Below are 27,680 nucleotides of genomic sequence, written 5' to 3' on the forward strand. Positions count from 1 at the left end.
TCTGGGCTTGCAGAAACATGAACCTTAGTTCAATTCTGGATGCTACTTACAGTGTTACTGATACTGAGATGTTTTAGCTTTTTAATTTTTCTTAAGAGTTGGCCTAAATGTTGGCTGTGCTTAAAGCACAAGGCAGGGATGTCATTTGTGAAGCATCTTTCTCATTATAGAAAATTATTTCTTACACTTTGTGTGCTTATATGTGTGTTTCTTATACAGTAAATGACCTTTAATCCTTCCTGTATACCAACAGATGGAAAAGAAGAAGCAAGAAAATAAAATGCGAAGAGATCAATTGAATGATGAATACTTAGAGCTTCTAGAGAAACAGAGGCTTTACTTTAAAACAGTGAAAGAATTTAAAGAGGTAAGATTTTTTTGCTAGTATAAGTTGGCAAATACTTGAACTGATCAGGAGTAGTTTAAGAAGTTCTGCACAGATACACTGATTGCTTTGAAGCAAATTATAAACTTTGCTTTTGGTTAAGAGCACGTTTCTAAATATATGAGTTTGTCTGGACTTTGTCTTACTTTCTACATTTATTTTCTGGTGAGTTAGTGGTTTTAAATCACAAAGAGTTAGAATTGCCTTATGAGGAAGCTGGCAATCTCATCTTTGGAATGAATTTTATATCACTGCCTAGAAATAAGCAGTATTCATATTGTGTGAGTGGATGAAATGTACTCTTATCACTAGCAGAACTAATGAATTTTTTTTATTTTTGCAAGGCGTACAATATAGATCCTTACTGCATTCTACTCAATGGGAATTTAGATGGCAACAAATGGTATTGTTTTTATGTTGTTAATTTTGTGTTGTCATATTCAAAATTCTAATTACAACAGAAACAAGCCAAAGCAATCAGGACTTTCAAGTTGTGCACAGGTGTTCCTTATACTTCATTACATGTTAACATTGTCTCTTTGTGGATGTTTCCACATTATTTTTAAACTCTGGATTTTATTCTGAAAATTCTTTTGACACTGATTGGCTGGCACCCCTCCACGTTAAAAGGGAAGTATTAATTTGTTACTGAGCAAGCTGTATATTTAGGTTTCAGGATGGAATCTCCTGGAAATCTTTGAGCAGCAGTTAGGCGTTGGAGCAAAGAGAGTTGTGGAAATGTGTGAGTAAGAGAGGCAATCTAGTGTCTTTGCAGTCATAAATACTTTAGTAGCCAGCCTTGTATTTTACTTGCAGTGGAAGGACTGTTTAACCCTTCATTCATTTCACTTTTCTTGAGTTTATCATCATAATGTGTACTTCTCTTAATTGTTACCATGATAAAGAAAGTAGTGCTGCCAGGTAAAATTGTCATTTGGCATCAGATGTTTTTTGGGGTAAAAAAAAAAAAGTCTTTCTGGTTTATTCTGGGGTAGCCCCCGCCTGTTTTGGATTATGTGCTCTGGGAGATGCGCTGTTCTACTTTTCTGACAGTGTTTTGCATCCTCTTTGAAGAGATTGGTGCTTGTGGGGGGGAGTTGTTATTTTGGGTTGTTTTTTTTTTTTGAAGCAGAAATAAAGCTATTTTTCTTCCACTGCCCTGTGAGATAACTTCTATTCAATCTTGCTATTTTTAAAAATAATGAAATTAAAAAATAAAATTGTGGTTGCGCTGCTGAAAACATGGTGTATGCCTGTGTTCACACATTTCTTGACCAAGAATAATTTCCAGGACACTGATATTTTGCAGACTGTCTTCTGGATTTTCAGATGTTCAAAAAGTAATCTCAATTTCAGATTTTTTTCAATTTAGAAATAAATACGTGGATATGCTCTATCCACTTCTAACAATTTTAGACTAATGGTCAAGCATCGTTCCTTTTGGTGTGTATGTCATGAAGCTTAATGAATTTTCTGTCGGAATAATGCTGTGGATGAATCAAGAGTTAACTTCAATTCATACTCATTCCAGACTACTTTGTACTTCGGAGGTCTTTCAAAGATGAGGCTTTGGTTGGCTGATGTGCAGATACATGCAGTAGGGTTAAGAATAACTACCTTATCTGTTTGTTTTCTGTTAACAGGAATGTCGTAAGAACGAAATGCTGCTGTCCAAGTTGAAAGCTAGTAGTTCTTCCTGAAGATCTCCAGCTGGTGAAGTTGATCTGTATGATTGTTCAGTCTATACATTAAATCTTTTTTGTGAAGTGAAAGTTACAGCTGCAATTGTAGACATACGTGTGTGTATATACACATACACACAGCTGTAAAGTCTGGGATTTTTTCCAGTATGTACTCTTCTACATTCCTTCATCAAATGGCTGTATTATTCATTATTGCCTCCACTACACAGTAAAGAGTTAATGCAGTACAGCAAAACAGAAATACTGTCTAATTTTATTTATTTTTGTTGGTGGTTTATTTTTTTTCTTCATGGTAAGAACAACAAAGATGGTTTTTATTTGGGTTTTGACACTGAAGAACTACAAAATTCTACAGTAAGTAGATATCGACTGTGTAGTATGTCCAGTACTTTAAGATGAGCACTGCAAGGTGCAGGAGCTTGTTAATTTTGGCCAAACATAAACACAGAAAATAGTTCCCAAAACTTTCCACCAGCTAATAACTTCACATCATTTTAATTTAAACTCTAGATAAGATCCCAGAGGAATAAAAAATTAATTTCTAATGGTTAAGACAAAAGAAAATGGAAACTTACCTTGGATAATTCTCATGTAAAAATATAGATCTATATTTTTATAAAGTCTAGCAGTTGTATAATTTTGTTTGAAATTTCCTTTTTATATATAGAGTATGCACTTGTTAAATTAATAACTCCAGGAAAAACACCTTAATCACTAGAGCCATCATGTTATCCCTGGCTGGGATGAAAATCTAAGTCTGTGTCAGCTGTAAATAGGAAGATAAAGATTCAGACTTTCTACTCAAATGACCTGATGCTCACCTTTTGAAGACAACAGCCTATCTACCTTACTGAAGATTTGTCCTCGAAAGTTTAGAAACTTTGTGGAACACTTTCTGAAACATTTTTATATCTGTATGTATGGTATTTTATAATTCAAACAGTTGCTTTTTGTACTTAACATCAGGATTTTGGACTGACTTAATGTACATCACATCTTTTCTTTAGGAAAAGGAAAACCACGTTATTTTTCCCCAGTAACACTGATGACTGCTGATAGATTACTTTTCTATGGCAGCAAATACAAAATAAAAAGGTGTTTAGAATTCAGTGAACTTTTGCTTTTGTGTTTTTAGGATGGCACTTCAAGGTTCCACGCTTAAGGTTGATGTAGAAGCCTTAACATGATTTTGAATTACAAGTGCATTAAAAGATGAATTCTGTAAATGAGGTGTCTTGATATTCACTAGTAGAAATGCTTTCATGTGTCACATAGCACTTGGTAACGTGTTATCTCTTGCTGCTTTTGTTAAGCTTGATGTTTAGGTGTCTGGAACAAACTATCAAATGTGCTGTATGCAGAGCTGATCCACAGAAGGGTAAGATTTGTTTTGCATAAACATTTGCTTGTGGTACAGAATTCTCAACGGAGATGGTACAAGTTCATCACACTGCACCTCGTTCCACTACTTTTGAGAGCAGTGGAAGGTTGTATGTGACCTTATGCAGACTCTGTAGCATTAAATGGAAAAGCATATGCATTCATTAAGCTTTTGATAAGGAGATTGGGCATTCTGATTCTATCTGGATAAAATGCAGCAAGCTACCTCAACTCTGGTAGGCTAGATTCAATGTGACATGGCTTCTCATGATTTTGTGATAACCTGAAATTTCCTGTTCCTTCAGTACAAATAGGAAGAATCTTTATACTGAGCCAGATTATGCCTTACTCCCCTACAATGGCTGAGTATAAGGGTGCTTCTCTTGTACTTACTTAGAAAATCTAGGCAAAACTGAATTTAGAGTATCTAAAGAAGGAAATCAGGATTGTGTGCTAGTTGTAGACATTCTCTGGTTGGCTTTGATAGCAGTGGATAAATAGTGTCTACAAACTCTATAAAAACTGCGATTATCTTTCTAATTTACACATTGGAGATGGTTTTTCTTCTGATACTTGGGGAAAAGTCAATTAATAGCATGGCAGTTTTGCAAGTGTTTTGGCAAACTTTGTGTCTCCTTGATGACTGTTGACTGTTCCTGATCACAGAATCACAGAATCATAGGGGTTGGAAGGGACCTCCAGAGATCGAGTCCAACCCCCCTGCCAAAGCAGGTTCCCTACACCAGGTTATACAAATAGGTGTCCAGGCAGGTCTTGAATATCTCCAAAGAAGGAGACTCCACAACCTCCCTGGGCAGCCTGTTCCAGTGCTCAGTCACCCTCACCGTGAAGAAGTTCTTGCACACATTTGTGCAGAACTTCCTATGCTGCAGTTTCTGGCTGTTTCCCCTTGTCCTGTCTCCACACACTGCTGAAAACAGTCTGGCCTCACCACTCTGCCCCCCACACTCTAGATATTTATAGACCTAGATCAGGTCCCCTCTCAGTCTTCTTTTCTCAAGGCTAAGCAGACCCAGTTCACTTAGCCTGTCTTCATAGGGGAAATGCTTCAGGCCCTTCACCATCTTTGTGACCCTCCACTGGACAAAAATAAGTTTCACAGTGGAGGAACAAGTACACATCATGCTCTGAATACTCATGAGAAGATGCTTTTTGGGAATGGTATCTGTGGTGCTTTAACACTATAAATATGACAATCCTGCTAACTAGACCAAAGTAAATTAATTCTAGCTTCCACTAAAATGCTGATAGCTATTTTTAAAAGTGAGGGGCAGTGTTCTTATTGTAATCTAATTTCTAAGTGGAGTTTTCAAAGACCAGAGAGCAGTCCTGAAATGGTTATAGTTTTACTTTAATGAGTAGGCTTCCATGTATGCCATAAGTTTATATGGTCTTTTAATAGAATTGTGGTGTTACTTCTTGATCTGTAGAATTTAAAATACTTTTATTGGACACAGCTTAGTGGAGCTGTGTGGCTGAGGCAATGAATTCTGAAGTGCATGTATGGAAAGGACTGCTGAGTTTGCTGGTTACTTTCTTTTACTTAGCTGCATGTAACTGCAGAAGTTTTTGCACAAACTAAAAAGCATTTGTACTCTGAAGTATTCATAATGTTTTGATGTGCATCAGAGCTAAGATGCTCTCAAAGCTAACCAGTACACAAGCATTTGATGCCCTCGGCACTCATAACAGACTGGACAGATTTGCAGACAAGACACTATTGATATGGAAGATCTCTCAAGGCAAGTTAAAATGTGATCAGTTTCTTTCTTTTCTTTTCTTTTTTTTTCTTTTTCTTTTCTTTCTTTCTTTTTTTTTTTTTTTTAAAGGTTTCTTCCTCTGTAAGCCTATTTCCTGAAAAATCAGCTCATTGAAACACAATCTTAGGTCCCACTTTGTGTAACTGCCAGTATTCATGCACACCAGAGAGGTGGGGAATTGCTATTTGCTTCTTAGAGCCAACTTTGCTTAAATCAGGCATGTAAGTAGGACACACGTATGAGACAGTACACAAATCTTACTTGTTTGGATGGTGGCTGACATACGCTTAGGATAGTCTTTTATCTGAAGTTTCTAAACACTGTCTTGTTTATTCAGCAGCCACCAGAGCTGGGTGGTGGGCTGGTCTCCATGATTTTCCAGGCAGGAACTACATCCCATCCAGCTCTTCAGGCAGATTTGGTGCCCGTAGGTGTTCAGCAGCATGTTGCCATAGGCTGCCAGTACCTGGTTTCTTGATGACTGTGGTGCTGACTAGCTTAGAAGTTACTGGTGCCAGGGGAATTTGTCAGCCTGTATTTTCATGGCTAAATCCTTAGTTTCTGCCTGCATCACTCTTCATGAAGAAATGGCTTGGCAATTCTCAGGTAAAACAGGTTTTTAGAAAGAGAAATTGAGGCTTATATTGTAGGAGCTGGACACAGAACATAGGAAGCTATTAACATTGTATGTTCACTTCCCTTTTTTTAAAGCCTTTGGATTTTTGCACAATCTGTGGATTCCAAGAGCACAAAGCCCCCTACGCCTTAATTCATATGGCACTGCAGGGTTCTTGGAACCTTGCTGTAAGAGGCAGTAGTGCCTTTCTGCTGAGCAGTCATCTCCACCAAGTTCTAGGTGGAGTAAAATCAGCATTAAGAAATGAAATGAGGCCAGTGTGTTTAGGCAGAAATAACTGGTTTATTCCAAACTGGCAACTCATATTTAGAAAAATAAACAAACATATGTCTAAGTACTGCTAAATGATCTTTCTTTAGAATACCTTCTTAAAAATCATTTATTATTGTTTTTTATTCAAGATACTTTATTGTTCATCTTCATGATGAACACAGCCCCTCAGCCAGACTAAGGTGTGGCTTTGAGGCTGCTTAGTCACCCCTCTTAATATCAAGAGAAAGTCAGCAATGAACTGAATGCAGCATGTTCATTCTTTCTATTCTCTCCTTTCCAAAAAAGTCCCCAAAATAAAACCAGCATCCTGTGCACATCACAAACGTTTCAGTGTTACTCAATCCACAGTTCCCCTTGGTGCCCTTGCTGATGATGAGCAAGCTGCAGGATGGCACCTGTAGTTGGCTGGATGAGATGACTTAGCTTAGACTTGACATTCTTGGTATTAGATAGATACAGTGCTTTGCTTGCAGACTTGAACAGACAACAGTTCAAAGAAGGGAGATATTCACTGCTTCTTTCTTTGTCACACTCTGGAGTAGCATATCTGTATTTCCAAGGGGGAACTGTAAGCTGACTGTAGGTCAATATGCAATCATCTTCAGTTTTCTTTGCTGCTAAATCCCCTTAACGAGATCTTGTGCTTGAAGTCTGCATGTATCACTGGCACGTTTCCCTCCAGAAATCTCTGTATGATGCAATAAAGGAATCATTTCCTTCTCTGTCCCCCTTTATCTCTGCTTCAGGAAAAGATTCTTGAAGGCATGGTTGTAATATTTGTTAAATGCCGTATAAATGAAAGGATTAAAGGAAAAATTGGAGTAGCCAAGCCAAAGCAAAATGCTTTTCCAGATGCGTGGCATGTTGCAGGAACAGAGGGGACTTAGTAATTCCGTGATGAAGGAGATCCAGCACAATACAAGAACTCCAACTGAGATGCCAACTATCAAAGCAGCTTTTTTCTGTTCCTTCTATGTTTCTCCATCTATCTGAAAGTGGTAGCTGCATGACGAGCTGTAAACACCATCTGTGCTAAGCTTCCTTCACCTCAAAACAAAAGAAAACATGGATTCTTAGCAAGGCAATTTATCTGAGGGAAGTATTTTTAACTGACAACGTGACATCTGTGTTCCTACCACAAAAGGCCCCAACTCCATTCTTTCCATGCTAAAAGAAAGAAAGTGTTCCAGACTGCCAAATTTACCAGGCTTCTCATTATGGTGGAAAAGCTGCTGAGTGTGACTGACAAACTACAGTGAATAAGGAGTCGTGTGATGCCAGGTGTGTTGCATTTCACTCACACCAACTCAGTACTGCCACAAGTACTTTGCTGCCAGAAAAGCACCATTTCAGTCAGCCTCCTGTTCATACTCTGGCTTCCACAGGAGGTACACAAGAGGGGAAAGAGTCAGCTACTCCTGCTGCCAGCAGTACTCCTTGCCTGTTACTAAATTAGCCATGTATTTTACATGCACGACCCTTTGTGTGAGCTTCAGAATACATGGAGGGTTTCTGTTTAATATGAGGAGAGCAACTTAGCAAAGGAAGCATTGGCAAGGGCTAGACCATCACTCTACAAGATAGATAGCCCTGTCTTCACCCTCAAACGCGAGACGTGACTGCAGAATGCGTGAGCAGCAGATTACGAGTGCAGGCAAATAATAGAGGAAAATGAAAACCACATCTGTCCTGACAATTAAAATGGGACACCCCTCACGTAGCAACGATCACATCATTTGTCTTTGGAAGGACTTGCTCTGCACATCTTTCATCACTCTCTGCAAAAAGGGATGCGTGTATGACACGAGGACAACTTCGTGACACGCAACCCTGAAAGATTATGTGTTAGCCCTGAGGAACAGCTACATCAGTGTGCTCCTGGGAAGAGCCATCCTAAGGACTTTGTCACTAGCACATGGCAGTTTGGTACTACATTTAACCTTAACCTTGTTTAACTCCTTCAGAGAAGGAGAATCTTCTCTTGCTCCTATACTGTCCTAACAAGTTCCACGGGCTGGAGAGGCTGCATAGAGCAAATTGCTGGACAGCACTGTGCCTTTAGCAGCTGTGGGACCTTGCCCAGTTTCCATCAAAGGAGTGGGAAGGACTCCCACAAAACTGATAGGCTTTGGTCAGGCTCTAATTACACACCTAGTGTACAAACTACTTTGAAAGAGGGAAAACAACAACAGCACATCAACAAAACTTGACTGCTAATTCCGTATGCTGAAATGTAATACTGACCCTGTAATTGCTACACATAAGCAATCCTGACATTTAGATTCTGCCAAGCCTTGTATTTGTGACTTGATTGATCAAAAGGGCATTATCCAGCAGTTTCTGCTGTCCTTCAACTCTCTCATTTATTTCAATTGAACTTTTTACAGATGGAATTATTACCTACTGTCAACAAGATATGACAGGCTGCAGCTGTCAGTAACAGCTTTTTTTTTTTTTTAACATGAGGTTCATTTATGTCAGTACTGACTGTATAATTCACTTCTTAAGGAGTTTTATGACAAGTGAGCAAATGATTACAAAGCATCAGACTGATTTAGGCTCCCGAACCTGCAATTTTTGTTGTTGTTTGTTTCAAGGGAAAGTAAAAAACCAAAACCTCTCATTTTCAAAGAGGAAAGAGGACTTCATTGCACCATGTCACTATATATACTATATTAAAACTAAGAGCTATTGCATATCCATCTCTTTTTTTTTTTTAGAAGACTGTCATAACTGTTTTTCCTCAAGTAAAATCATAACCAAGAAAGACTCAAAACAGTTGGTTTGTGTGAGTATAGAAAGACATTCTGTGTACGCCAACTCTCAGTTCAGAGAGATGCCCTTTCCCTGTGTCCATACACCTGTGCCTGGTTCTGTCAGCTGAAAAGCTGTGTTTGAAAACATCCTGCTATCATCAGAATCATTCCACTTGTTTTTTTCAGGCATTTCTACTGGCATATGAGTACTATGACCTCAAATCTTTTTAAAATTAACTTGCTAGAATTAACCAGCCATGCTGCTGGCATGCCTCAGGCCATCAATGGCAGCTCTGGCATATAGCTCCAGCCCAGCAGTACCTGACAGCTGCCTCCTGAGCACAGCACGGACACCTCTCCCAGCAGGGATCGCTGCTATTGCTGTCACCTTCAGGCTGAGAAGTGCTGCCTTTGGCAGCGACAGCTCAAAGCCCCATGGTGCTCCTCAGAACAACCACTGCTGGACACCAGGTGAGAGTTGCCTGGTGAGAGGTGAGAACTGCCATAAACAGACTGCACTGCACTCCTGGAGTAACAGAGTGACAAAGAATAGTGTTGCAGGGTGAGGATGACAGGATCATGGAAGGATGTGGTGAAAGAAAGCAGAAATAGGAGAGATACTGGAGAAGAAAAAAGTGAAAAATTAAAAGCTGTTGGGCAAAGCAAGAGAGGTGAAATAAAATTTGTCCCATCAGAGAGAGGGACGGTGCTGATGCTGACAGCCTAATTCCTCCCAGAGGAGGAGAGGCAAAGCCCAACACCTCACTAGGTTTGCACCTACCATGGCAATGTTATCTTTGTGAATGTGTTTTTAAAAAAATGAATTCGTTTCGCTAAAGGAACAGTAATGATGCATCTGAAGGTTCTTCTCCAGCATTCCTTGGGGAGCTGCTACTGTTCTGGTGGGCACAGTGGATCCTGCTCCTATAAGGGACAAGTCTCAGTCTCTTAGAAATGAAACTGAGAAGCTTATCCTTTACATCAGCTCCCTTGATCCACAGGGTTCATATATGAACGTGTGCAGGCTGATGGGAATGGGGCAGGTTGGCAGCATAGACCAACTGCAGATTCAATAAGCGCTTCTATAGAAGAACTTGCTGTCAAGCACAGTGAATATAAAGTGAAAAATTTCCAGCTTGAGCATTTGCTGAGATTGCAGTCATAACTATACTGGCAAACCCCTCAAACCTGGCTCTTCAGCTCTTCTGTCAGTACAGCTCAAAGCAGCTTCTGGCACTGCAGCAGCACAAGGTGCTGCCAGCCAAGCTGTGTCCATTTGTGACGTACCAACAAAGTGCATCTGTATGGGCTAAAACTTAAGCAACAATGCCTCAGCTCTATTAGCTCTCCGTCATTTTAGATTACCAGTATTCTTGTATATAACTCATTGCTTTGGTACTGTGCAGTGAGCAGGATGTTCCCACTGCTCACAGTAAACCAGCCCGAGCGTACAAATTAAGGGGAGAAGTTTTACATGGGTCCCAGTCTTGCAGTGCGTGCACCTATCATTTATTCTCCCAGCTCGCTTAGAAAAATAAAAAGAGAATAAAACTCTTCTCCAGGAGTGACACTTTCTGACTGGCTGATTACAGCCCCGTAATTGAGCTAAATTCTCCTGAGAGCCCCAGGGCACGTCTCGGACCGTGCTGAAATCACCGATGCAGGAGACAGGCACCTGGGGGACGCGGTGCACATCCCCACCTCTCCCCCTTACCTGGGCTGCGCGTTCCTCCTGTGGTCCCCGTGCACGGCTTTGCCGCCTTGTAGGTCTTCCAGTAGAAGAGGACCGCACGGACGGGACAGGTAGAACGCCGCGCAGGTTGGGGACGACAGTGTAGGAAGCCTGCTGGCTGCCCGGGCAAAGCTCTTGCTTAGAGCTGCAGCTCTGCCCGCAGCCAGAGAGCGGGGCCGGGTGAGTGCCGTCATGACGCTGGAGGAGCTGCGGCGGGAAAGCGGCGCGTGTTCCGTGCCGTGAGCTCCACGTCGGCCCCTCCCCGCAGCCCTACCGGGCTGCAGCCGCGCGGCGGACGGCTCGCGGGAGGCACTGGGAGGCGGCTCCGCCATTCCCGCCCCGCGGCACGGTAGCCTCTGAGGAGAGCGATCCGCCCTCGGCTCCTCGCTGCCCTGAAAGGCTGCGGGATGCCCCTCTCCTCACAGCCCAGCCCCCTCCCGCAGCGTTGGGGGTGGTTTTGGTCCCGCAGGTACCTTGTGTCCCAAATTCTGAAGTCCTTTATAACCCCGAACGTGCGCTTCCGTCCCGTTTCCCCACATTTTCAGTGCGTTTCAGTGGAAGTTACTCGCAAAACACAACACAGGCTCTTTTCCCATCACTGAGCTACTCGCTGCTGCCGAGGGCTCCCGAACGCTGTTCGCAGTGGAAACAGGATGAGAGAAGGTCAGTGAAGCACATTTCCTTGCAAATATGAGGCTCTCACGCTTGCATCATCTCTCTGCTCCCCACATGAGCAATAGACGAGCAGCACCTGAAACAATCAGGCGATGGTGAGCGTTATCAGCCCGTGACTGCTTCACAGGTGCCTTTCCACGCTTTTTGCATCATTCCTTTCTAATTTGTGCCTGCTTTTGTTCATTACGATTGTAATTAATGTTGCTTCTTAAATGCCAGCTAAAGAATCTTCAAACAATGTTTTGTTTTTTTTTGTAAAAGTCACTCAGAAATAAAGGAAACAAGCAGATGAAAAGGCCCTTTAACTTCTGGTGGCGTTCCCTCCCCACCCCCCCATTTATTACATGCAGTTCATGTGCCACACATGGGCAGTCACTTTCCACTCCACACATGAACTTCACTGGAATCTCCCACTTTTTCTTCCCCCTTGGCTGGAATAACCTAATTCTATAATACAGAGCTCTGAATAAAGCCTCTAAAGGATTTTTTTTTTTTTTTTATAATTACCCCCATTGCTGACTTGTCCTTTGAGTACAAAGGCTGACTGCTCCTCTAAGACTGTGCTGTGGTAAACCATTGCAATGTCTCAGGAACAGGGTATGCTACAAGAAAGTTGAGAGGGAACTTTAAAAAAAACCTGTACTTACAGGTATGTATGTATTCCAAGTAACAGAAAACAAATGCTACATAAAAGAGCAAGAATAAAAAATCCCACCACAAAAGAAAAAAAAAATCCAAAATACTTTTTTTTTTTCTTCTAGTGAACCTACAGGACCACACAGTTTAAATTTCTGTATAGTTACAGTATTGCAATAACTATGGTGTCTAAGTCCAATGAAAGCAACAAATATCCTTTGCTTCATTCTCTGATTCTTTCCAATGGCTTCAGAACCTTCTCTGAGCCAGGATATACATATCCTTAGAAGATAACTTGTGTCATGAACTGTGCTTAAAGTGAGCAAATATGTAGCTAAGGACTTGGAGACAAGTAATAGAAGTGACAGCAAATACAAAGTATCATCATTCTTACTGGGTTCTTTCGTGGGCCGGGAAGCCTGGGGAGTAAGAAATGCAAAAGATGGGAACAGTAATCTGCTCAGTATAGAAATATGTTACATTTTCTTTGTGTTTTTTTTTTCTCACTTTACTCTGGTACCCTGAAAATGGCAAAGAGAGACTTATGGCGAAGTAGAGTTAAGCAATTTAACAAGTTACAGAATATACTTCCCAGTCCTTATCACTTTACCAAATGCTGCCTTCAAAACACACTTTAGGTTGCTGACATTGAAATTAATCTCCTCTGTTGCAATCTTATCATAATTAAGCTTCCCTTTTTTGTTAGTCTGAGTGTTCCAAAAACAGCTTAATCCTCCCTGCACCCTCACGTTTCCTGTCCAAACTCCCTTTCGTATGGTTGTAACAATAAGAAAGATCAACATGATGGAATGGCAAAACAGGTGTAATGACGAAGGGACTAGTGCAACGCAAAGGCGTTACAAAAGGAAGAGCTCATCTTTGAAGATCCAGGCTCACAAGGGAAACTCCACAAGAGAGGGATTTCCAACCAGAAATCCTTCCCCAGTGGCAGTCAGACCTTAAATGAAGTCTAAGAGAAGTGCAGCCAAGCTCCACCCATTCCAGTCACACACCTGAATTGCCTTCACCTGCGCTTCCAGGGTTGACTGGGTCCTTTCCCCAGGTGCTCAATCAGTGGATGAGACCGTGACTCAGCAGTTCCCATACAATGGTCATGCAGACCAACTTCATTATTGCTGTTTTCTAGCATTTTCAAGACCATGCTGCCTAGGAACAGCCTTGGAGAATGATGATTATTTATCTATATAACAGAATTTCAATTAATGTACACTTCTCTCCTGTTACAGCAGCCAATTAAAACACACACACCAGATCTGCAGAAAACTTCAACTGGTAATCTATGATTTAATAAGTCAAATTTGTTTGAATTTTACTTCTTGTTTCTCCTACCACTGATAATCCTGCAGAGGAGCAAGAGCTTTTTACTATTATTTTGTCTATATAGCTGGTATGGACTCTCCACCTGTGAATTTTAATGTTAAATGCTATGTTCAGTTTTTTTTGTTGTTGTTTTTTTTTTAAGGAATTCATAGCCATTGATTTCTAATTGACTGGTTTGCTGATAAACTCATTGTTCAAATGCCTTTTTGATTCTCACTCTAGCAAACTCCTAATCTGTGCACTAATTTTTTGCCCATTTTGTCCTTAGTTTTAAATTGTGTCTCGTAACAAAGTAAAATAGCCTCCAAACGAGCACCGTAAGAAATCCTGGGCTCTGTCCTCATTGAATTGAAAGCAGGAAGGGCAGCTGACCCTGGACCAGCATGTACAGTGGGACAAGCTAAGATAGTCAGTTTGTTTGCCCTTTCCTCACAGAAAAGCTTTCCTTTATTAAGAGTGAATCTGAACCATGAACACTTATTCAGTGTTAAAAGGAAGATTCAATAACTCATACAAACTCATATGGTCTATTTGAGTGACTTACAGTTTCAGTTATACATTGTAACATTAGACAATATTACTGAGACTCCATGCTCATAGCTAACTGCAACCAATTACAGAGGAGCTCAGAAAACCACACAATTAAGTATCCTCAGAAGTCAGTCAAAATAAAGATGAGCACTTGGAAAAAATTATGCAAGACTTTTCAGGATCTGTTTTTCTTCTTTTTATTATTATTTCAGTTCTTTCAGTTTGAGAAAACACTGCCGAATGACAAATAATAGGCTCTCTTCTAGTTATTAGGATTTTAGATTTCTGTAAAGTCCCCTACAAGTTGAATAAACTAAATAAATATCTCATAAACAGGACAACAATGGAACTAAAACCTAAGTACAAGCTGTAGCTTGTCTGTACCCTGCATTTTTTTCCACTGTGGCCAGAAGTTGGAGGCTTCTACTCAAATATTATTGTATAATTACATGTTGCTCTTTTTACCCATCTTGTGAGAGTTTCCATTACTAGCTTAAAAACAAATGATCAGGGTAGCTAAAGCATTGATTGCCCTGATACATGAAACAAAAAGGTTAATTACTGCCAATATGTGAACATACTTCTTACTAACAGCAGGTATAAGTAGATAATAACCAGTTCTCAAGTGTTTATTGATAATGAAGAACGAGAACACATCCTTTGAGTGTGATATTCACTCCAAAACATCCGATTGGCAACACTTTCTGATTGGTCTTGTGCCTCTCATATAACTAGTAGCATTATGGAATAAGAAACCTGTAACATGACAAGATTTTTCATGATTATGAGCAGTAGCTTGACAGTGGAATTCTCCTTTAAGTGCCACTTTTGAGAATTGTCAAAAAGATCTTACAGTTCAAGCAGGACAGTTTTGATCACCCTTTTAAAGTGGTTTAGAGAGTCCAATTTCTTTGTCAAGGTTCTCAGAGAACGAGGGCAATTTCTCAGGGCTCGCAATATTAGTCCCCAGCCTATCAGTCACTGTTATGAGGCAAGCCTTGAGAGTCTGATGGCTGAGGTCTATTAACTGCTCACAAGATTGATAACAGGCTAAGTTGCAAAGGAAACGTTAGATATCCAATTTGACAATCTCTTAAAACTTCTAGCAATACTACAGCAGAACAGACGTTGCTTGATGCACACAGATTTTTAGTCAGAAACTATTTTTCATTTGTAATTCCATAAATGAAGAGAAAGGTAACTGCATCTGCACTTTCATCCATTACTTAGTCTCAGCTCAGAATGTTTGCTTTGGCTTAATTGGGAAATTACAGTGAGAAATAACAGACTTTCAGTCTGTGCAGTCATCATGCACCTAGAATGCATTAATAAAAGAAAAAACTTAATTGGGGTAAGCTGGAGCAATACCATCCAATATTTTAATCTCCCAGTGGAAATTATTTGAAAATTTATTTGTATTGCAACATATAAGAAAACATAGGAAAAATACCTGGGAGAAGTTGGGCAATCTCATGCCAAACCCATTCTTTCAGTTTTAATGTCAGACTTCAGAAAGTGACAGTGTCTCAACACATTCAGATAAAGAGGTATGTAGAGGTAGAGGTGTCTGGAAAGGCAGCTTTCTGCTCCCAAAATGGCTAGGAACAACAGAAAAAGGCAGATCTCTGCAAAGTAGTTCTTTGCCTATTTCAAGAGTGATAGGAATTCTGATGTACTTCAAGCCCAGTCAGTTCTGACTCTTTTTTTCTGTTTCTAAATAATACTCCATATTTCATTCACACTACTTGTGTGAGCCACAAGCACTTCACTCTTTATATGGGTTTTCTGCAACTTTGCTCACATCTCTTCCCGAAGTAATTAATGTTGCAGTTAATCTGAGTCCCTCAGAGTTAATGTCACTGTATGTTAATTCCCATACTGCAATTGCAAAGAGCATGGATGTAGACAGAACTCTTCAACTGTATGATGCTGTACATGTAAAAATGTGCTATTTCCCTTGTAAAATGTATTATCTCTCTTAAAATATGTTATTAAAAAACAGACATGGAGAGCTTTCTTGACATCTATTAGTTACAAACATTGTTAGCAAAATCAGAATCAAAGACTAGATCTCAATGAGCCAGGCATCACATGCCCAACTATAATTGCTTACCCTACAGTAGAGATTTTTTTGTTTTCATTACAATTCTGGAAGCATGAGACATGCAAACATGTAGTTACAAAAATTTCAGTATTTGGAAGTTCTTAGTATCCAATCAATATTAATAGCCCTTGAAAATTTCTCAAGTAGGGCTAAAAGCTTTTTCAGGTAAAAGGGGGAAAAAAAAAAAGAGGCAACACCGAGGTCTGAGTGCTGTAAGGACTACTGACATAACGTCACACTGCTCCTCCCCTTTCCAATGACCTGGTTTCTCTATGGGTAAGAGAGGCTGCCACTTGTTTCTACTACACTTCAATGCACGCATTAACTTAAATCTGATATACTACTTCAAAAGATCTAAGGGTTCACTTCATATTGGAATAACTACAATTTTTTTTTTTTTAATTATTCAAAGTAGTCCTGGCTTGCCTTTTAGATGATACAGAATAAAGTAATAAAACTTGTTTTACTGCAATCATGTGGGGCCCTGATTCCTAAACATCCAGACTGAGACAAGTCCTTCCTTGCACCAACAGATGTACGTTTTTTAAATACTATCCCCACCACTACCAAAGCCTCATAAATTATTTACTTCTACAAGGGTAGAGACCTCAAAATAATGTAAACAAACAAAAAAAGCCCCCAATCCCTCCCAACATATCTGGGCAAAGTCTTTCAAATCATGCAATGTGCTTTTCTTAACTTTCTTTGCCTATTCATAAGATAATACACCAGACGTTAACAGATTTAAACAGACCACAAAGGAAAAACAAGTAATTCACTGGAATGTTACTGTTTTATCATAATATTAAAGTAGTAATTCTAAGCATGACTCAGATGTAGTATAAGAGGTTTTTTTTTTAAATCTTAAGACACTGTATTTGCTATCCAGATGCTATGAATTAAAATAACTATGAGCTCAGTCATAATTAGATTCAACAATATACAATTATTCTTTTGAAAAAGAACACATTCTTCACCATGTACGATGGACAACAAATTCTGCACCACTAAAATACCCTGCAATGATCCTTGTGAACAAAAACCCTTTATTATTATTTTTTTTTTTTTTACACTGTAAAAATATTTTCAGATACCTATGAACTGAATTTCTTAGCATAATTCTCAAGTGCCCTGCTATGCAAGTCAACTCGCATTGGAACCTGTCCCTGCATTCTGCCTACTTTGACAACTTCCAGTGGTGCCTGTAAAAAGGGTATACATACAGCAAATTTGTCTATAAAAAGTTGTAAATATTCTTTCTTTAATAAATCATTGAGTTGAAATAATTACACTCATCCACCTTCTTCTTTACAAGAAGTTTGACTATCTCTCTTTTCCAAAGAGCCTTCCTGAAATGAAACATTAAGAAGCTCTGAAACAAAAACTTTTCTTTCCCTAAAATGCCAGCAGAGAAGTTGAAAATGGAATTAACTGCCAGACAGTTTCGATCAAGGCAGTCTGCACCAAAGCAAAAAGCCACTGTAATGAATGCACAATTAACGAGAAAATTGTCGATTGTCTGATTTCTTGCTGATGTGTTTGAAGATTTTAGCTTTGTGGACGCTCTTTGGTTTCTGGTAACCAAATCCTCCACCTCCACCTCTTTTCTGTAGTCTTCTGCCTTGGTTGCTGTTCACATCTGGAATTTTATGGGTTAAAGAGCATAACAAAAGCCTTAACTGAAGTGTTGCTTATTGGGTACTGCGAGCATTATTAAGATGACAATTATTACACAGAACACACAAAGTTGTGTTATGGGTGGACCTGTCATTCTACTGAGCATTTTTATTCTTCCAGCTGTCCAACTAATTCAGCTGAAGAACGACTGCTCCAACTTCTCTCCCTCCACTGGCACGTTTGAGAAGACGGGCCCATACCCCTCTATTTCAGGACAGGCCTCTAGAACATGTATGCAATATTCCCGTACCTACAAGGCTGCAGCAACTGAAGTCCATATCTATATTAAAGCAGATACTTGTAAGCAATTATTAAAACTGGAAAAATTGACATTTGACATTTTCTTTGTCATTATTTGGACACGATGCACGTATGTGACTATTAGCACTACTAAATAAAACCCAACAAAGAAAACAATTTGAAACTGCATACCTACCTCCTACAAACCTAAATTTAACATTTTTAAAGCAGAAATTCAGCTTTGAAACACAGCAGTAAAAGGATACTGAGGTCAACGTATGGAGGGACTTTAAAGCCAAAAGAGAGGCTGACTTTGTTAAGATCCAAGTTACCCACATTATAGATCTGCTTCAGAGAATGGGAATCATAAGCTCTGATGTAAGCTTTGTATGCTTCCTGGGCTGACTTGTGAAGGAAGTAGTTCTTCTCAATCAGTTTCTCCAGCTGATGAGGAAGAAAAAAAAAAGACAATACATTATGGAATTATGGCTATAACAATAAGTTACATGCAAGCCAATTATTTACTATGTGCACTGCAGTGCCATTCATTACTCACTTTAATAAGACCGTACTGTGACAGCAGAGCACACATCTACAGTGCTTTTACAACCAGGCACTGAAGCCTGAAGCTGAACTGTAGTACAAATCTTTAGCAATGAGAAACTTTACAATAACATTAAATTAGGTTGTCCTGATGAAGATTACTGAGAGGAGAATCGTATAATTCTATGAGTAAATAACTTCAGCCACAGTTAAGTGCACTGAGAATTAACAGACAATGACAATACACTTAATTCAGACATCTAAACTATACCATTCCATATAATTTTGCTTATAGCTCTATCTAAAATGCTGGAAATTCACTGTAAAATGCACAGTATTATTTTAAGACAAAAATGAAGATGCACCAGTGTAGACTGAAGTACTTTATTTGTTGAGAGCTAAGTTCCCAAAGCTTAGATCTGAGTGTCTCATTTGATGCTAGCATGCATTAGTTTGGCAAACTAATGTTAAGTTACGAATTAGGTATTAGTACTTCCTAACTATTCTTAATCACTAACAGATTCTGTAAGAACTGTCCTCACTGCTTCTGGTATTTACTATGTCAAATTTAAGTTATTACGAAGTAACTTCACACAGCTTTTAAGAAAATGATTCACAGAACTGAATAAAAATAAAAATTCACATCTACAGAACTATCTGTGCTATTCTCTTCTACTTTGTCCTCCATCGTTATTTTTGTTGGATAGAAGCATGTGCCAAGTTTGGCTGACACACGGCTTCATTAATACCAGCTTGATAAAAATATACTTGGAACAAATGCTGGCATTTCTAGGTGTTGGTACTGGATTTCTTTCTGTATGCTGAAGGCTGAGCAAATTTTCTTGTAAAAGATTAGATACTCAGAATTAATGTAAGCATGCATAACCATTCATTAAAAGCTACTGGAAGCACTGTTTGCTATCTAGACAATATTCTATTCAAAAGCTGAAAGCATATTTACACCACTATGATTTTGCAATGTACTGTGGAAAAAAACAATCTTTACAAGCAAATGCATATGGTGTGATACCAGCACTTTAGTACTGGATATTAAAATTCTTCATTTCATACCTGAGACTGGATATCTGAAATCTTCGACCAGGAAAACTCAAATTCACTGAGTGGTACCTTAGAAGAACAAATCAATAAATGCATAATCTGGACTATTTCTATTGTACAAACAGTAAGATGTAAGACAAATTAGAACAGACCTGACAGAAAGATGACTCTTTTTTTTAAATAACACAGCTTTATTTGTCAATAAATCTAAAGCCCAAGGGCACTTTAACTTAAAGTATACCTTACATGTTTTTAGGTTTTTGACATCTTCTACTTAAAACAATGACAACGATATTAGTAATCCTTACCTGAAATATATTCACTGAAATTGCCTCTGCATAAATAGGCCAGCATTGTATTTACTTTAAATTAGGGTAATAAAGATACTCTTTATGACCCTTTCACTACATTAATTACAAATGACAAAAATCTGGACTGTGAACATCCCCATAAGGAAAATCCCTATGAGCCTATGAGCTATAAGTTCTCTCTTATTAAAATGGTTACATTTGAAAGAAGGCTACCTGTCTTTTGGAATTGAGAAGAGTGCCATTATTTTAACAGAAAAGTAAGAACTGCACTAGCCAGCTCCCAGTATCTTTTCATGAAGAGGTCATAGGAAAATTATGTTTTAATAATGCACATTGCACAGCTGCAAAGCAACTGTTAATACACGCAGTCACCTTTGAGTCTAACAGTCAGCAGAACAGAGTCAGATGTTCAGTTACGTAGTTTCTAAGTAACAGAATTATTTATGCTCAGAAATTAAAATGTTCTGTTAATCACTAAGGTTTTTGCCTTTAAAATCGTGACTGCACAGTAAAAACAAAAAAAAACAAAAGAATTCAAGATGTAAGTTTACCCTGGCTTGTTTCAGGTAACGAAGAAAGCCCAGTTCTTCTGGACGTAAAATGAGCAGAGCATGTCCTCTACCATTTATACCTCTGGCAGTTCTACCAACACGATGAATATACTCCTTTTGCAGAGAGGAAAAAAAACAGTTAAGTCCAGGCAGTCTTTCATATAAGCAGCAATACGAACAGTTTTTATGGAAAAAGCATTTAACATTAACAGTGTCACGCAACATCAGTTTTGTTTCAAAACTTTCTTAGCACTGACATACAGAGGAGGCAAACCAAGTGCTGAAGAAGCAAAGCACATAACTAGTTGAGACAGAAATCCCTGACTAGAAGCATCTTACCTTCTACTGAAGAAAAAAGAACCTTAGCCTAATGTCACTGAAAATTTAACTTTACTTGCTATGTTTGTCAAGGTATCCAAGTTTTTAAGTCTTTCTTGTTTGCATTGGACATTTCTTCAAATGAGAATTCTAGTTTTTAAATAATCGAGTTTTTAATAGAAAAGCTGTTATGAGACCCAAGCATGCATATATAAATTCATACTCCTAAGAAGTATTTTGTTTAGCTGATTAGATTTTAAATTACTTTGATACCATGAAGAGTTATGTTCTATGTCTTCACTAGCTGCAGCATTTCCCAGGACCTGGTGGAGATCAGTGGATGAAAGCAGCTGCTAGAAGTGAACACAGCTGAATTCTGACCTCTGTCGAGCAGAAGATTCAGGTTCTCTCTGCAGTGACACTCACAGCTAGGATTTGAAGGTATTTTTATTTTCACAACTTACTTTTGGATCATCTGGGGGGTCATACTGGACAATCCAGTCCACCTCAGGAATATCCAGTCCTCTGGCAGCTACATCAGTGCACAACAGAATTCCAGATTCTGCATTACAGAACTGGAAAAATGTTGTAGTACGTTTTGTTTGTTTCTGCTTGCCCTAAAACAAAAAAAACAAATCAAACAAAACAAGAAAATAACCCAAAGAACACATAAAGGATGTCCACTAAAAAAAAAAAAACCTTGCCAGTTTTTAAGCTTAAATGTAATTTGTCATATTATATCACTGCCAAAAAAAAACAAAAACTTTAGGGCATCTTTCTACCTTGTGGATTTGCACAGACCAAGCAGAACAATTTCACCGTGAAGAAGCAATGCTATCACAGTAAACTGGTAACTTCAGAGGTTACACTGTATATTCAAGGCACTAAAAACTCAAATTACTTAAGCATTACTTTCAGAGGGACTGCATAAAAACCTGATGTTTAGAAACAGGCATTATCAGATTCATTAAAAATAAATCAACACATAAAAATACTTACATGAATGGCCAAAACAGGCAAATCAATGTAGTTGAGTAATTCATAGTGGTACTTCACTGACATACACGAAGAAAAAAATACCATTAGTTTCTTCTTCCGGTTCTTCTTCAGGAACGTGAAGAGCAAAAGGAATCTTTTCTCAGATGGACATACTACATAGCCCTGGAAATTGTTGAAATATTGTTAAATTAAACAGTACAGAACACATTTTTTGCAGGGGACTCTTGGCAAAAGTTAATTTTAAGCTATACAGAATAAAGCCATCTGATTTACTGTCTGCTTCTCACTTTGTTATATGAAACTCCTTAAATACTGATGACAGCAAAAACTTACTCTACAAATTACAAAAGAATTTTATTGAATTCTGCTACTAGTTGACTCTTTAAAGGTAACATCTATTTACTGGTATTTTAAAACAATTATTTTATCAACTGCACCTAGAAACTAAGCTGCAACTCCATTTAGCCATCATCTTAAGTAGAAAAAACAAAATCTCAAGTGTTCTCTAGTCAGTAACACACTGCTTATCTACATAATATAGATAGGTATGTCATATAGTTAGTTACACTTTCTAACTACTGTCTATATTTTTACTTCATGAATTTTTTACATGACCTTTTAGATGGAGTGAATAAAACCCTTTAGGTAACTGTTAACTTTGGCCCATTAGGATGTTAAACACTTCAAGGGATGGGCATTCATACAACCCATCTAAAAAGAACGTAGGGTCTGTTGGTTTTTCTCAGCTCATAACCCTTTAAGTAACATTTATGTTTTACCTGTTCAAGACCATCTACCGTTGCTGTCTCCTTGTTATCATCAACTCCTACATACAGTGGTTCTTTCTTCAGAGAGATCCTGGCTAGATCTTCCACCTTCCTGGTTTGCGTAGCAGAAAACAGCATCGTCTGCCTGCGCTCTGAAGATGGTTTATAAGAATGCTTAATTTTTTAAATGAGAATTCAAATAGCAGATACTTATTCTTAATCTTATACTTAATCTTTAATTGCAAACTCCCCTGGAACTATTCTTCACCTTTTTTCCATTAATTTAAAATACACTGCTACTGATAAACAAAGGCAGGTATAGTTACATTGTGTGTTGCATTGCACGATATTTACTTTGGCTGCCACCATCTCCAAAATCTTAATGCATTTCAGCTTTGCTAAACTTTCCTTAGACAATCTATAACATACACACTTTTGCATGTTTGGAATGTGGCTGTGCATGTTCAATGGGTCTTCAAGCAGGTGTACTCAACCGTCTGCCTATTATATCCCAACATAATTATATACCCTGATACCATAACATTACAAGAGTAAAAGAGCATAAGTATAAGAGCAAAAATGCACTTAGCCTGTTCAATTTTACATCTACAAGAACAGCACCAATTGGTCTCGTGGAATAACTGGTGACACCATTTTCAGAAAGATTTTGGTTATTTTGAGTGTTTTAAAATAAATTCCTTCTCAGGGAAGGAAAACAAACTAAAATCAAGCAAGATAGAAATCTTTCATCTATCACTTCCCAAAGTCATTTTCCCCACTCTTTCTTCACTTAGTTTTAGTGAAGATCACTTACATTTTTCATATGTTGTTAGTTACAAAGAATAATTAAACAAAAGTAAAGAAAAGTAGGGTATTCATTCATCTCTCCAGAACACATTAAAAAAATCCAACTGAATAGACAGATGTTTTTCTTATTACTTCCTTATTTAAGTCTAATTAGGAAATAACAAATAGCAGGAAATAAACAAGTAAAGAAAAATGAACGAAATACTGTAGGCATTAAGCTAAAATGTTTTTATATGAACAAAATCATATTCCTAAAGTGCATAAGGACGCAGAAAACCAGGTCCTTCAGATAAACGATGCTAAACAACATATTTTAGCTACCAGAAAAAATGGACGGAGTTCAGACACTCCAAGGTACATTTACAGAATTATAAGAATTAATGACTTCTCTTATAATAATTCAGTTATAAAGACAACATAATGTCAAGTAATTTCTAGGAAAGAGTTTTTTTCTCCTTACTTGGTAGAAGTTTTATGATCTGTTTCATTTCTTCCTCAAATCCAACCTCTAAGATTCGATCTGCCTCATCAATCACCAAACACTGCAAGTTCTTGTACATGAAACCTGGAGTGTTCTAAAAGAATAACAAATTTAAAGTCAGATGGGGACAAAGGTCTCATTACCTTCTATTAAAGTAAGAAGCACCGTTATTTTTGTATACCTGCATATGATCCAGAAGTCTTCCCGGTGTTGCTACAATTATGTTGATTCCATTTCCAAGTTTCTGAGCTTCTGCTGACCTGTTACTGCCCCCCATGATCAGACCATAGGTGTGAACATGATGATTCATAACTTCTTTAAGAACTCCATAGGTTTGCATGGCAAGCTCTCGAGTAGGTGAAAGAATAATAACACCTGTCCCTAAAACACACATCAGTTGACCCAGGTTAAGTTACAGTTCCTCCAGTCCCTTTCACAGTCACATCCCTCAACATTTGGGTCACTACAAAATGAAGGAAATGCTTACCATTTCTAGGCATGAATTTTAATTTGTAGATGAGCTCTACTGCAGGAATGAGAAATGCAAGTGTTTTGCCACTGCCTGTTTTGGCAGCTGCTAAAATATCCCTGCAAAAAGCAAAGTTACAAAAAGTAGCGTTAAGATCATCCTACAGAGAAAAAAATAAATCCTATTCTGAATGATGTTGACTATGTGCAAATGTAACATGGTTTTAACCTAACTAAAATTAAGTGCCCCTTGACAGATACTGTTCACAGCTTGGTCTCTTATTTCTCTTGAGTATCTAACAAAACACACTGATACACTGACTGTGCTGCTTTCAAAGCCAAATGAAAACAATTTCCATTAACTTACTGTAATAATTGGAAAGATCAACACAATGGAAAGGTGATACAAGAGGTGTAATGACCCAGTGACTAACGCAGTACAAAGATATTATAAGGGAAGAAAAAAGAACTGCTCACTCCCCAAAGACCTAGGCTCACAGTGGACAATTTCACCAAAGATTTGGTGAAAGATGGACAATTTCCACCAAAGATCTCCAGAAGGAGATCCTTCCCCAGTGGCAGGCAGCCCTTAAATGAGGTCTAAGAGAGGTGGAGCCAGGCTGTACTCCATCCCACACTTGAATTGCCTTCACCTGTGCTCCCAGGGGTGACTGGGTCCTTTCTCCAGGTGCTCAATCAGTGGTTCAAGCCATGACTCAACAGTTCCCATACAACTTACCCTAAGTATTTGTTCACACATAACATATACTCTTCACTAATTTGTATTTACAACTACAAACGAAATATTTAAATTACAAAATAATGTTTCAAAAAGAGCATAGCTCCAAAAAGCCACATTTCTTGTACCTAATTTGTTACCAACACTTACACAACATTTGAGGTCAGTAAAGTAATTAAAAAGATATATTTCTTACCTGCCTTCCAGAAGAGGTTTAATACTTTTATGCTGAATTTCTGTCATGTGTGTAAAACCCATATCACTGATGCCTTTCAATGTATTCTCACTTACAAGACCAGCAAGGGAAGTAAAAGAATTGTCTTCAAAGGCACCTGAAGAGAGAGAGGGAGAAAAACATTCACTATCTTCAACTCTGTCCATCCCAAGACTGCCCAGTAAGAAATTTACCTTACAAACAACTTCTCACAGTCCTTCCTACTGTAAAATTTTAAGATGCTAAAAAATATACTCTGCATGAATGTATTCCCAAGGATGCCACAGAGACCTGTTAAAAACGAACGATTACACTGCTTCTCATGCCAATCAGCAATACAACTCTATTTAACTGGCCTTTTTTTCCCCCATATTTAAACATGTGCACATACATTTCAAAACTGTTTTTCAAAAGTCATTTTAAGACCAAAAGTCATGTACGTATAATGCAAATTTCAAAGAACAGTAACTGAATTATAACACTGCAGCTGCCAATATCACGTCACCTATGTTCAAACACCAGGTTTTTAATGCAAACTTGAGAACTTGCTCTGGAAGAAAGCTTAAGAACTGGGATTCTTGTACACCTATGAAAAAAGAGAACACAATATACCTGTTAGACCCAGAGGTAAACTGGGCACTTCATCCTCCTCTTCTGCTTCTTTCTCTTCAGAATCCTGCCCATCTTCACCTCCTGCCTCCACAGATACGTCTTCTTCAGCCTTTGCTTTCTTAGTTTCTGTACCTAGGACAGTGTTTTACAGAAGACAAGCCATTCTCAGTGAGAAGTACAAGAAATACGTTTCTCATCCAAAGCTGTGACCCTATTGCGTGCTGGGAGGGATCAGGAGAAGGGGAGACAAGGTTTCTGTGCAGCTTTCAGACGCAGACAGCACAAACGCACGTTCCAAACGTACCTCCCTCGGGGCCAGCCGCAGCTTTCCTCTTCTTCTTCTTCCTCCTCTTCGCCCCAGCGGCCTCAAGGCCCGGCGCTGCCCGCTCACCCGCCTCTGTCTCTGCCTCCGCCTCGGGGGCCGCCGCCTCCTTCACCTCCTCGTCCTCCTCCGGGGGGCCCAGCGAGGCCCGGCCTGGGCACGGAGAGGGAAGATGAAGAAGAGCCGTAAGACGCGGCACTCAGAGGCTCCGGGACCGCCCGCCCGCCCCGGCCCCGCCGTACCTTCCTGCTCCGCAACCCGCAGCTTCAGATTGCGCTGCCGCAGCTTCAGATTCCTCTTGTGGATCTTCTTGCGGAGCAGCCGCATGGGCAGGTTGCCCGCAGCCACCGACACCGACATCCCGGCTGCGCGCTGCCTGCCTCCCTCGATCACACGTGGGGACGGCGGCCCCAACCCAGCGACGCGCATCCGGGCCGCGCCGGAACCTCGCCGCTCGGCTGGCGCCCCCCAGTGGCGCGGCGGAGGCAGTGCGGGGCTCCCGCTATAGCACAGCCCAGCCGTGCTATCGATGGACGCCGGCTCCAGGGCATGGCTTCTTAGAGCTTTGTTCCCAGCTGCTCCTCAGCTCAGCGAGAGGCAGGATAGCCTTTCCTCCTCGTGTCCTCTTTCTTGCCTCTTCATCCTCATCTAGAGTGGTTCCTGCAGTCTCCTTTAGATCTCTCTCGACCAGCAGGTGGCAGAAATAGCAAAAGAATTTACAGTAATTTGCTTGGGTTTCTTAAACCAGGAAATGCAGTCTTCTAGAAATATGAATTGCTACGAATTGGGTAACGCTCAGCCACAATTACCTGCTGCAAGGCACATTAAGCTCAGAATTATGACTCTACTAACTTCAAAGTGTTCATTGCATATAACTTTTTTTTTTTAGAAAGATACACCAAAAATGAAACAAAATTCATTAATATAATCATAGAACTATTTAGGTTAGAAAAGACCTCTAAGATCACCCGCCCCAACCCACCCACACCACACCCACTAACCATGTCTTCCAGTGCCACATCTCCATGGTTCTTGAAGACCCCCATGGATGGTGATTCCACCACCTCCCTGGGCAGCCTGTGCCACTGCCTCACTCTTTTGGAGAAGAACTTGTTCCCGATTTGCAAGCTGAACATCACCCTAGGACAGCTCAAGGCCATCACTTCTTGTTGTGCCTCTGGTCTTGGCAAAGAGCAAAGGGGGAATAGCAGCCCCTGAAAGACTCTGAATTGCCCCCAGTGCTGCTGATGCCCACACCTCCTAGCAGCACTGCTGCCTCTGTGTGTCCCCACGTGGTCCATGTTGGACCATGAAACTCACAGGATAGGAGGAGGAGAGAAGCTGCAGAGCAGCCAAGGGGCATCAAGATTAACTGCTGGTCCCATCTCCAAATCCAGCCATGTGCCTCAGAATGAAATCCTCCAGCATCTCAGGATGCTGTCTTGCTTTTCATCATCTGTAATTGTTGGTGTGCAGCTTTCACACACATTATCCAGATGAGACTTTTTTTTTTTACCAGAATTTCAAACTGCTGAAAGATAAATAACATTTTAAAATTTCTTTCATTTATTAATACACTATAGTGGAAATGTTAGGCCACTGTCTGAACCAGTTATTGAGCATGTGATGGGAAGACAG

At 39.5% G+C, this 27,680-nt stretch overlaps 2 protein-coding genes across 3 annotated transcripts in view; one reads left to right on the forward strand and one right to left on the reverse strand.

Annotated features, from left to right (window-relative positions):
* CCDC93 (CCC complex scaffolding subunit CCDC93) overlaps positions 1-3,197 on the forward strand; it is a 32,873-nt gene extending 29,676 nt beyond the window's left edge. For both annotated transcript variants that reach the window (XM_085227682.1, XM_085227681.1), the window contains exons 22-23: positions 254-367; positions 2,029-3,197. In XM_085227682.1, the coding sequence (XP_085083808.1) occupies positions 254-367; positions 2,029-2,085 (171 nt within the window). In that variant the 3' untranslated portion in view covers positions 2,086-3,197. The remainder of the gene's footprint in view (positions 1-253; positions 368-2,028) is intronic.
* Positions 3,198-14,011: 10,814 nt separating this feature from the next.
* DDX18 (DEAD-box helicase 18) lies at positions 14,012-26,492 on the reverse strand. Its single transcript, XM_085227680.1, has 14 exons — positions 26,285-26,492; positions 26,025-26,195; positions 25,721-25,852; positions 25,091-25,226; positions 24,175-24,275; positions 23,869-24,068; positions 23,667-23,781; positions 22,412-22,551; positions 21,633-21,794; positions 21,098-21,250; positions 20,316-20,429; positions 19,466-19,522; positions 18,118-18,295; positions 14,012-17,573 (listed from the first exon to the last, which is right to left on the reverse strand). Exons 1-14 carry the CDS (start codon positions 26,469-26,471, stop codon positions 17,431-17,433), a joined length of 1,989 nt encoding a protein of 662 aa, XP_085083806.1. The 5' UTR covers positions 26,472-26,492; the 3' UTR covers positions 14,012-17,430.
* Between the last annotated feature and the right edge of the window lie 1,188 nt (positions 26,493-27,680).

This window comes from Meleagris gallopavo, chromosome 7 (assembly GCF_905368555.1).
Source record: "Meleagris gallopavo chromosome 7, MGAL_WU_HG_1.1, whole genome shotgun sequence".
Lineage (NCBI taxonomy): Eukaryota > Metazoa > Chordata > Aves > Galliformes > Phasianidae > Meleagris > Meleagris gallopavo.

What these genes read in the sequence shown, in the direction of transcription:
- DDX18 (XM_085227680.1), bottom strand. Translation starts at nt 26,471, where the DNA reads ATGCGCGTCGCTGGGTTGGGGCCGCCGTCCCCACGTGTGATCGAGGGA. An exon ending in GACTTCTGGATCATATGCAG is followed by an intron (nt 23,782 to 23,868) that starts GTATACAAAAAT and finishes TTATTCTTTTAG; the next exon opens with AACACTCCAGGTTTCATGTA. An exon ending in CCCTCCATACGTTGACCTCA is followed by an intron (nt 17,574 to 18,117) that starts GTATCCTTTTAC and finishes ATAAAATTCCAG; the next exon opens with ATGTGAACAGCAACCAAGGC.